General features: G+C 35.8%; 1 protein-coding gene and 1 pseudogene across 1 annotated transcript; both read left to right on the top strand.

Moving 5' to 3' along the window:
* Window positions 1–397: 397 nt before the first annotated feature.
* LOC103502776 (dihydroorotate dehydrogenase (quinone), mitochondrial-like) lies at window positions 398–11,051 on the top strand. The gene is made up of 12 exons (XM_008466863.3): window positions 398–881; window positions 3,285–3,367; window positions 5,854–6,177; window positions 6,402–6,657; window positions 8,204–8,284; window positions 8,366–8,473; window positions 8,563–8,592; window positions 8,715–8,852; window positions 9,889–9,926; window positions 10,039–10,138; window positions 10,678–10,767; window positions 10,867–11,051. Exons 1-11 carry the CDS (start codon window positions 747–749, stop codon window positions 10,750–10,752), a joined length of 1,368 nt encoding a protein of 455 aa, XP_008465085.1. The 5' UTR covers window positions 398–746; the 3' UTR covers window positions 10,753–10,767; window positions 10,867–11,051.
* On the top strand, window positions 2,840–2,934 carry LOC127151074 (U6 spliceosomal RNA; annotated as a pseudogene).
* Window positions 11,052–11,788: the final 737 nt, after the last annotated feature.

Raw genomic sequence — 11,788 nt, forward strand, 5'->3', positions numbered from 1 at the left:
TTATTGGAAGTGTTTGTCGAAGCTCGAAATTGATCGTGGAAGCTAGTTGTCCAAGTTGTTGACAAAGATGGATACCAGAGCTCACAATTGGTGGTGGAGTTAACCACGATGGTGGTTATCGAAGTTGATCGCACGGAGATGATTGTCAGCCCCCAAAATTGGTTGTTGAAGTTGGTTGAGCGAAGGTGGTCACTTGAGTTGTCATTAAAGAGGTTATCAAACTTTGGAATTGGTCGTTGGAGTTTTTGTTGGAATTCGAAGTTGGGCGTGTGAGAGTGATTGTCAAAAGAGTCGGTTTCTAAAGTGTGGTACAATGGCCAATGAATAGAGCATTAAAAACATTGAAAGGAAGAGTTGGGATGAGTCAGTAACATAGGCCAACTCAACTACCAAACAATTGATCACCAACTCAACTCATGTTGGCTGAGTAGCTAACTTCCGAACAACCTTCCTTTCTTACGTGCACGAGAAATTTGAATGTCGACCCAAATGGTTGTACTTTAAAAATCAGAAAAACACGTACACGTTCATCCGGTTAACGTGCACTGGCAAGAATTTTCTTTGTGGCGTTCACCACAGCACGCCGCCGCAATCACGACCACCGCTCCTAATTTGGGTTTTTTTCAGAGTCCCACCATTTTTAGCAGTTTCATTCATTTCCTTTGTTGGAGTCAGCATACTCTTTTTCGCTTCTCCATTTCTGCTCACACTTTCTCTTCTCTCCCTCTCCTGGGTTTTTTTCGTTAATGGCGGCTACACTTTCTCGAAAACTAGTCAGAGATGCTTGCTGTAAAGGGGCGATTTCACGTTTTTTCCAAGGCGTAAGGCACTGCTCTTCTGCTCCCGAGACCATTCGTAAGATTCCTCATACTTCTAAGAAGGTACAGACTCTGTTTCTGCTTCCAGTTTATTGGTGCATGGAGTAAAGGCGATTGATGAATGGGGTTTTTTTTTTTTCGTTTCTTTCTGGTATGTGCGTGTGATCTTTTCCTATTATGAAGTTTGACGATTGCTGTTTGGTTAATGGACGTTGAATTTGTTTGTTACTTGCTTCGATTGAGTTTAGAAGCAAGATTACTGAGTGAGAAGGTTTCATTTTGTACGCTCTTAGGCCTGGTTTACTTAACCGAAATTGGAATCAATGTATGAGAATGGAAATTTATGGCTCACTTCATTCCCTTTCACGGTTTCTACCAAAACCAGGAATGACAATAAAATCTGAGACTCACTCCAAAATTTTCAATCCCATTCTAGTTCCTCAAACTTGTTCGGTTAGACGACATTTGGGTGGTAAGAAAACTCATATGGTATTAAATCATAGGTTGGTGGTCACTATGGATTGAAACCCTTTGATCTATGTCCTTCATTAAACCCGGGATCCCTTTCGTACCACTAGGCCAATCCATGACGATTGACCTATCTTTGTTTTTCTTCACTTTTTCATTTATGTGTTCTTAGTTTGAGTTTATGAGTTTAAGATATCAAGTTTTGAAGCTGAAAACAATGCCAATTGGTTGTGATAATAAGGAGCTTGATTACAAATGAAAAGGCCAAATAAGAACAATCAAACAAGAACATGATTACAATTGCAAATAAAAAAGTCAGATAATAGAGAGCAAGTGCAAAAGGGAACGTAGTGAGAAAAGGAAGAGGGAAAAGTAGCCATGACAGTGAAAGTCTGTTCAATAGTTCAACAAGAGCGAGCGCCTTATTGAGAGTATGTAAGGCTAAACCATCGAGAGTTATAGAAAAAAAGAAGAAGATCGAGAGAGAGTGGTAGCAAAATTGTAGCATGAGCTAGAGCAAGAGGGAGGAAGAAAGAGCGAGACCTAGAGGCAGAATCGAAAAATAGGTAGCCAATGGTAGGGAAAAGGAAGAAGAAGCCCGTGCAAGAACTAGTTTGTAGTTATTGAATTTTGAGTTTGTTAAAAAAATTAAGTGACAATCCCTGAAATGCTTTGGAAGAGAGGACCACTGAAAGAAGCCTTTAACTTGGCCGTTTCAAAACAAATGTCCAAAGTCTTTGCTTGGTGGCAATAATTCTTTGATTACATTGCCTGCCGCCAAATTTCTGAAATGATAGCTTTAATTGCATTTATTCACAATGACAAAGGCATTCAAGAGATACAAGGACCAATGGGTAAATGAAACGTGTTGTGCTTCTAACATCTTATTTATTTATTTATTTTTGAAGAAATAGATTCATTGATTGATGAAATAAAGGAGCAAGACTCCAAACACCTTTTGGTGAATTACATCAAAGATATTCAAGTGGAAATGAAAAAAGACATGCTATAATGAACAAAAGGGTGTTTTTTTTACACTCAAGCAAAGCATTAGATAAAACCCTGCAATATAACACTCAAAGAGGAGGAACTGGAAGTATTCTTGAAAAGACGGTCATATCTTTCACCCGAAAGCAGCCAGAAAAAAGCACGAATGAGACCCAACCATAAAACCTGTTTAGTACTACCAAAAGGATGACCAATCCAAACCAAAGCCAGAATGTTGAAAATGTTATTAGGGAGCATTAATGACCAGCCAAAAGCCTCCAAAATAATTATCCAAAAATTGGATGCACAGTGGCAATGTAACTATTTGGTTCTTTTATTTGACAAGACATTGCATCATGATCATTTTTCATGTGGGTACTTTGTGTCAACTAGATAATTTGATATGCCTCTTATGAAAATCATCTAAATTTTAACCTTAAGCAGCATGAGTATTTCTTTGGTCAACTTAATTTTCCAATTCACATATTATCTAACTCTAACTTTGCTTGGGTTCATTATATTTTTATTAAACCAATGAGTTTTGTTGTATAAATTCCACCCCTCCAGTCCCCTCGGGGACATCGGATAAAATTGGAACCTTACAGAGAAGATTGCATGGCCCTTGCGCAAGGAGACACACAAATATAAATTCCACCCCTCCACAATGATCTCTTCTCTCTGTCTCTGCTGGTACTCATGGCTCTGCTTGTTCCACACAAGTTTACTTGTCACTAGTGGATCCTTCTCTTATCTATCTGTAAATAAGCCTACCAATTTAGGAGTCTGTTGGTCTTGATATTATTCTCTCTGTCACAAATGATGTCATTATAAAAGAGAATGAATGAATGATAATAGAAGCAGTGCCTATTGTGATGATATTAACTAGTTTGATTATTATTTTCTTCTAAATATTATTTCTTGTTTAAATCTAAGATGGTACTAAATAGCATTGTCAACTCCTCCAAAGATTGTTAACATTAGCCTGACTATATGCGTTTATCTTCTATGTAGGGGAGATTATTAACCGGAGCCACCATAGGCCTAGTGATAGCTGGAGGAGCTTATGTGAGTACTGCAGATGAGGCAACTTTCTGGTACCACATTCAGATCTCTGTGTGATTTGATTTGTGTCTACTTATTGGAATCGCATCCCATTCATCATGGAAACCTATTTAGATCTTTGTGTGTTGTTAGGTATCCGAACATGGAAGTTATTGTTATTATTACTTTTTAAAGGAAACATAATTTTTCAATAAAATAATGCAAAAAAGACTAATGCTCAAAATACAAGGAAACAAAATATTCAAAAGACGGCATAGAACTGCTAAAAACCATAGGATATCCATCCTAACATTCATGAAAACAGAAGATAAATTCTTCCCAATTCAAACAAATATATTGGATAGAAAAGTTTATAAAAAGCTTAGAAAGAGAACACGAAGACGTGGGGATGAATCTTGCAGCTTCTAACCAATCTGACCATTGAAGAGATTTAATCACGAAGCACCCTTTAAATTCTTTCAAACCAAATTATAACAAGTAGAGCTTTGACAGCATTGGTCCATAATATTTAAGCCATGGGCTTCAAAGATGGTCCAGATAAGACTTGAAGAGCATTATCTTTGAATGAAATAAGGAGAGCAGGTTCTTACAACAACAAATGAATAACCACAATCAAAGAATAGATGCTGGAGATCCTTACTAGCAGCCAAATACAAGGCGAAGATTGGAGGAGAAAGACAATGGGGTGGCAACTTTCTTTGAAGATCTGAAGAGCAATTTAAGGATGATCCAAATTAGAACTTTAAATCTGTTGGGGCTATTCAACTTCCACAGTCCTTTGTAAGCATATTTGTCCAAAGCTTCAGCCGCTGTCAATTGCTTGAAAAGAGATATAATAGAAAATATTCCAGAAGACTCTAGTTAGAATTCTCAACACCCAAACGTACCAATTTAGTTTTCTTTTCTGGATAGATTCTTGCTTTTTAGTGAGATAAAACATTCAAGATGCTTTGTTCCTTCTTTTCTCTTTGGATTTCAACAGCTGCCTTCCACTTTTTAACAACTTACAAACACAGAAGTTATATGTAAATACCAAATATATTTATATTTTAATATCGATGGAATAATTACAACGTAAAGAAAATCTAAACAATTTAGTTGTCCCACAGACGTCCAAATATTATCTTTGAAGTAAGCATGGTAAGTCAATTCATGCACTCACCAAGATCAGTTCATTTTGAAGTCGCATATAGAATCTTAAGATATTTGAATGGATCTCTAAGAAAAGGCATATTGTTTAAAAGACATAACCATCTCCAGGAGGAAGTTTATATCAATGCTGATGGGGTGTATTACGGATTGAAGGTTTACTTCAAGCTATTGTTAATTTGTTGGTGGTAACTTAGTCAATTGGCGTAGTAAAAAGCAAAATGTGTTCACCAAAAGTTGTGCTGAAGCAGATTCTAGCTTATGGGTATATGTGAAGGAATATGAATAAAAAGATTATTGGAAGAGTTGGAGGTCTCTGAAAAGAAAACTATATGTGTATACTGCAACAACAAAGTTGTTGTCTCAATCACCCATAACCCATTTTACAAGATAGGACGAAACATATTGAAACCGATACACTTCATAAAAGAGAAACTTGAAACTGGTGTGTTTCTATTCTGTATCTTCCCAGTAGAGAACAAACTGCTAATTTGTTAACTAAAGGCTACTGAAGGTATAGTTTGATAGAATGGTTTCCAAGTTGACAATGGAAGATATATTTAAATCAGCTTGAGGAGGAGTGTTGGTTGTAAATAAGATAATTAGTTGTAAAATGACAATAGATTTTGTTTTATTCTTCTTATATTTCTTTCCTTTTATGTATTGAGCCTTTCTCCTATATAAAAAGGCTATGTATCTTACAATTATTTATTAGAATACAGAAATATTCTATTCCTTTCAATTCTAAATAAATAAGTATTGGAGCTTCTTGATGTCTGGGCTACTGCTTCTTGTTATGTTCAATTGGTGGATAAAACATTGGAAAATTTCTGATTTTTGGCACTAACTATTACAAACTGGCATGTATCAAGAAATTTTTGCTGTGATTTTGTGTTTATGTCCGGAACTTCCCTAATGAAGGGTACCAAGCGTGCTCAAGATTCAAAAGGGCCTTGATGTAGTGGGATTGTTTGGATTGTTACAACCTATGGACATTTTATCCTGTTTGGAGGACTTTCTTGATCGGTGGATTGTATTCTTTTGTAAGTTCCACAGAAGAATCTAAATAAAGGGTCCTTTTCCATTCGATTGCAGAGAACTTCTTGTTTGTCAAGTCATTATGAATTATGCGACATTGTATCTTGAAGATATCTTTTGGCTTCTAGAAGTGGGCGCAAAATTTGAAAGTACGATTGCCAAAAAATGAATTTAAACATACAATATCCCTATTTGTCATATGGAAGTGGAAGCACTTTTTCCACTTGTGAAATTAGTTTTCTATGTTATTCTTTCTTTCATTATCTACTGGTACTGACTCGAACAAGTTATTGAAGTCTTAAATTTGACTGCATGTTTTGGTATCTTGCAGTGGTTGGCTATTCTCTGCTACGAAACTGGTGAACCCCTTTTTTGCCCTTCTTGACCCTGAGGTTGCTCATAGGCTAGGTGTCTCAGCAGCAGCTCGTGGTTGGGTTCCAAGGGAAAAGAGACCCGATCCACCAATTTTAGGTCTTGAAGTTTGGGGAAGGAAATTTTCAAATCCTGTAGGTCTTGCTGCAGGTTTTGATAAACATGCTGAGGCTGTTGATGGACTTCTTGGATTAGGGTTTGGCTTTATGGAGGTTGGTTCTGTGACACCTGTTCCACAAGATGGCAATCCAAAGCCTCGTGTTTTCCGGTTACGCGGAGAAGGGTAGGAAATGGATTTCATTCACTGTCATGACACATGTAAAATGCCTTGCTTTGAAGACAACTCTTTTCCCCCATTTTGTACACTAATTACAATATCATTGTGTCCAAACACTTGTACTCAAATATTTTTGTGGTTTCTCATTTTATGAGTTCCGTGCTGCTGTGAGCATGGGTTTATTTATATTTCTTTGAATTGATAAGATATATAATTTTTCGTTTGGGCAGAGCTATCATTAATAGATATGGCTTCAATAGTGAAGGAATTGTTGTAGTTGCAAAGAGGTTAGGTGCCCAGCATGGGAAAAGAAAGTTAGATGAAACTTCGAGCACTACACCTTCCTCTAGTGATGACGTCAAACAGGGTGGTAAAGCTGGTCCTGGAATTCTTGGAGTCAATCTCGGAAAGAACAAGAATAGTGAAGATGCTGCTGCAGACTACGTGCAAGGCGTTCATACATTATCACAGTATGCTGATTACTTGGTATTTTTTCTGCCTCTGTCATGTATTATCTAGTTTATCATGCTATGAGGTTCCTTGATTTTCGAATGTGAGATCTTCAACATGCCTCCAAAATGGTGCTTCTTTGGATTCAAGACGGAATACCTATTTGGGCTTTATGATATCTTGTACCATATTAGATAAATATAAGGTTCCATCGATAAACTAATTAGCGAGGAGAGAGATTGACCCATGTATTTTATAAATATTGTGAAGATTTTTTTTATAATGTGGTTCTTCAACATCACTAAATTACAAATATTTAAAATTGCTGCTTTCATCTGCAGACATGAAATATTTTTCAACTGTGTTGTTTTCATTTGCATTTATCCCTACCCTTTGAAGTCTTGAATTGAGAGTGAGGTCATAATTCCTTTTCTTCTTGGGAGTTGTGCTTATTAGCTAACAAGAAAACAAAGGAAACAGTTATTTTGTACAAAAACTTCCTTTTCTTGATCTTCATGCATTGTGAATTCATGACCTATCATCCTAGTGAACAGGAGAGAACAATATTCATACTGGTGTCATATATTTGCTTAGGTGAGTGAGAGACTAGAGCATTACTTACCATATGAGCAGACTTAACAAAATTCTTGTATAGCCTTTTCAGTAAAGAAAAATATGAGTATGACAACAGTGGTTTGAAGGCATATCTATATACATACGGACATGCATGCATAAAGGCATATATACATACACTCATTACTATTGTATAGTACTCATAAATTCAATGTTAAAGATTTATAAGTGAACTTTGATAGGAGCTTCTCTTGAAGCTATACGTTGATCTAGTTGCCATTGGAGCTAGAGAGGACTATCTAAATTGATTCTTATCTGTATTCTGTGCTTGGATGATTTTGTTTTGAATGATAAATGTTAATGGGAAGTAAACAAGCATTTTATGCAGCTAATTTGCTTTGATTTATGAAACACTGTGATGGTTTCTTTAATGAAGAGTGCCTTCTTTAGGGTGCATGATTATTTATTAGTTGTCTAATGTGGGGAAACAAAGGGAGGGTAGTTGTTCTCTTATAGTACTATGCTTTTGCAAAGTACTGATGTGGTTTCTGGTTTACAATATCTGTCCATAAAGCCACTGGATTAGTATTGTATTTGGAATAGCGGAAGCATATGTGCTTGGGACATGGGTCAATTCCCCCTATAGAACCATTTGAAAGTTTTTTTTGTTCATCTTCTTTTTATGTTAAAGTTATAAAATATCTGCAGTCAATAGGCGTTTAAATTAAATACTACAGTTAGTCAATAGGAGTTTAAATTAAATATGTTAAAGTTATGAAATATATGCAGTCAATAGAACCCTGCTAAGGTTATGATTTGATTATTATTGGAAAATCCTTGACATGAAGTTTTTAATGGTCGAACATTCCTACGATTGTATGTATCTTCTTCAGCTAGTCTATTCATTGCTTTGTCACAAGTCTTAATCTGAAAGGGAATTCTTTAGCTAAACCAATTTTAAGCAATTGCTAAATTTTTCTCCATCCCAAATTCCTGAACCTCTTTACAGGTGATTAATGTTTCATCTCCCAATACCCCTGGATTACGTGCACTTCAAGGTAGGAAGCAACTAAAGGACCTGGTTCGTAAGGTATAAAGCGAGTGCCTCAACATATTGGTTAAGTTACTTGTTGAGAGTTATTGTCATGGTATCTTTTACTTTTCCATCTAGGTTCAAGAAGCTCGCAATGAAATGCAATGGGGTGAGGAGGGTCCTCCTCCACTGCTTGTAAAAATTGCCCCAGACTTGTCTAAAGAAGACCTTGAAGATATAGCAGCTGTATGTGAATTCTGATTTGGTCTCTTCATTTGTATGTTCTTATTCTTCATTTCCTACGTAGTTTTGTTAACTGTTATTTCTTTGTGTAGGTTGCTCTAGCCCTTCGTTTGGATGGATTGGTATATTTTCGCTCTACATCATGCTATGCTAAATTTGCAATGTTATGTTCTACCAGTTTCAGTTCTTTTGCTTAGTTAATTAACTTGAGTGTCCTCTAATTTTTGTCTTTACTGTTTTTTAGATTATATCAAATACAACTGTTTCAAGACCGGAGCCTGTTGATAAAAGTCCATTGGCTGCTGAAGCAGGTGGACTAAGTGGGAAGCCTCTTTTTAATCTATCCACCGATGTCTTAAAAGAGATGTACATTTTGACCAGGGTATGTTGGCGAGTTTCACGAAATGTGAAACTTTTAGTTAATTGGATGCCCTATTTGGTAAAGTAATATGAATCTCTTAATGGTGCGTTTGGCCCAAGGATTTTGGAAGTACGGAGTTATGAACTCCACTCTTTGTTTGGCATAAGGATTTTGGAAGTATGGAGTTATGAACTCCACTCTTTGTTTGGCCCAAGGAGGTAGTGGGACTCACCACTGAAAAACGTCAATTTTATATCTTATTAACACCTTACACTGTGGGCCCTAGGAGTTCACAACTACCCAAACTTCATCATTTCTTACTCCTCACTATCTGTATCCTTACTCTAAACACCCCTTAAGTGATAATGACTATTTCAATTTTCAAGTTTTTGGACACGCTGTTGTTGGGCATCATCAACTCGGTCATTTGCTTGGCAATACACATGCTTGTGGTATGTTAGGTATCTACCTCTAATATCCTGCAGAAATCAAACAAAACAAGGAAATAGCCAAACAACACAATATGGACGGAAATATCTCAGTAACAATGTTAGATTGAGAGTTCTTCAATATACAGTGAGAATTATGAATCTGAGAAAGCTACTAAGCTCTTCTTCCTTTGAGAAATAATAATCAACCCTTCGATTGGAAGCAATAGAAATAAGGTCCGCCACCTCCAAAGACTCACAGTCAGTAAGAAAAATAAGGAAAGCCCAAATAAAGCAGGGAAAGACATGGAGGGCGTTGACACTGAGAAAACCAAATGTAACTTCTTAGACAAACTACATAACAGCTAGAATAACTTACAAAGAGGTTTCTCATCTGCCCACATATCATCCTAAAAAATAAGTATCATACCCATCCCCAACTAAGCTCTTAATGAACTAGGAAGACAGAAGGAAGTCCAGCGGTTTTGAGTTTTTTACTAGTCTTACAATCCTCGAATCAGTGTTGTGTTTACAATGTTGTGGTGTATGATGTTTTTCATAAAGGGAAAATTGAATTTTCATTTAACAAAATCTTACTTTGAAATTGACTTACTCGTGTTTCTTTTTAGGGGAAGATTCCCTTAATTGGCTGTGGTGGCATTAGCAGGTATGTTTGATGGGATCACTTTGCCATATTAGCTACTGATTTTATAGGTTCTATCTGTAATGAACTTATCACCTACTGAAATCAAATTCAATGATCATGCTTCTTCATACAGTGGTGAGGATGCTTACAAGAAAATACGAGCTGGAGCAACTCTTGTTCAGCTTTATACAGCATTTGCTTATGGAGGGCCTGCCTTGATTCCTCAGATAAAGGTATTATCTTTTACATACATCTGCACTTTGAAAATTTTAAAAGGAGATAAACATAAAAATTCATGTCTGTATGCCATGTGTCATGGTAAGAGACATTAACGCTAATAGCTGAAAGGGCATAATGAAAACTTGAGGCAAAAGGGGTGAATATTTAAACCTAGAGATCAAATTTGAACAAAACTCAAATTTCAAAGGTAAAATTGTAATATTTTGAAATCTAAGTATTAAATGAAACCAAATTCAAAACTCAAGGGTTAGATGTATAACATTTGAAAACCTAGGGATCAAATGAAAGCCAAACCCAAACCTTAAGTCGTGTGTCTGTTTTTTTCCTTTCAATTTCCATGCTCTTCTTTGTAACTGGAGGCTGATGGCTCGTACTGCTTCAAGAAAAAAAAAGCCTCAACGCTGTGTTTAGCCAACATTGTTCTTTATGAACTTTTTGCATTCGGTGGCTTTTGGTATCTCTGATATGGAAAAAGGAAAAAAAGATGAAGCTGCATATGATGATAATTGCCATTTTATTTCCTTTTGTGTAGCGGGAACTTGCTGAATGCTTAGAAAGAGATGGTTTCAAGTCAGTCCAAGAAGCAGTTGGTGCCGACTTCAGATAACAGCTTGTGCAGTTTGTAAGTTGGCTGAAGATAAACATAGTCATTCAAAAGGTTTTCTTTATGGCTTTCTTTGTCTAGTTTTCAGAATTTTTACATCTAATTCCTTCAAATTAGGGGCTGATGTCCCTTCAAGGTTTCTTATTTCTGGTGGGGATTGACTTGGATTTGGAGAGTTCAAATATGTTTTTCATTCTCAAATTGCTGTTCCTTTCTCTCAGTGAGAGAGAATTGTAAGGTATAATTGTTTAAACCTTTCTTTTCGGTTATTATAACGAGAGGTTTGAACATTTTGTTTATTAGCCAATGTTCCTCATTCGTGAGCTTTGTTCACGTGTTTTTTCTGCTCTTAGTCCTTTTTAAAGTAGTTGTTTTGTTATAACATCGATATAATGACTAAAAGTCATGGTGGGGAATTGTTACGGTTTTTCCCCTCTCGAGTTCAATCCGGGTGGAGGGGACTTTTAATTAATGTTTTACCTAATTGAGTTATGTTTATTTAGTTAAGTATGATAATCTCGTGGGGCAAGAGGATGATTACTTGTGCAATTTTTTATTTTTAAGAAGGTTGTTTTATTCTTCTATTTTTACTTATCAAACATTTAACTTTGACAAATTAAATTCTTCAACTTGAATTAGAGTTGTAAGGATTAACTTCAACTCGAACCATTCAGCTTATCTATTTGTTTATTGAACTTTAAAATCTTAATATTCAATTTTAGTTTTAAAATCTAATTATTCAAATTTTATACGTGTTTTATAGGTTTTTTTTTTCTTTTTTACTTTTAATTTTGTGTTAACAGGTCATTGAACTTGTAAAAGTAAGTTAAAGATCCGTGGTTCATATTATGTCACCTGTGTCTAATAAGACTTCAAAATTTTAATTTTGCATAGTAGGTTTTTGAATTTTCAATGTGATTAATAGGCACGGACAAAAATATCTGTCGACATGGATATATTTGTAAATTGAAGGCCCCAACATCGATTATAAATATTCATTGATATCTTTGGTATTTTTACAAGGTACACAAGTACCAAT

The sequence above is a fragment of the Cucumis melo genome, chromosome 9 (genome assembly GCF_025177605.1).
Source record: "Cucumis melo cultivar AY chromosome 9, USDA_Cmelo_AY_1.0, whole genome shotgun sequence".
Taxonomy (NCBI): Eukaryota; Viridiplantae; Streptophyta; class Magnoliopsida; order Cucurbitales; family Cucurbitaceae; genus Cucumis; species Cucumis melo.

Bases quoted from the DNA above. Each gene is read 5' to 3' on its own strand.
- LOC103502776 (XM_008466863.3), top strand. From the start codon at position 747: ATGGCGGCTACACTTTCTCGAAAACTAGTCAGAGATGCTTGCTGTAAA. The intron at 6,178-6,401 runs GTAGGAAATGGA...TCGTTTGGGCAG, and splicing joins TTCCGGTTACGCGGAGAAGG to AGCTATCATTAATAGATATG. The intron at 8,593-8,714 runs GTATATTTTCGC...ACTGTTTTTTAG, and splicing joins CCCTTCGTTTGGATGGATTG to ATTATATCAAATACAACTGT.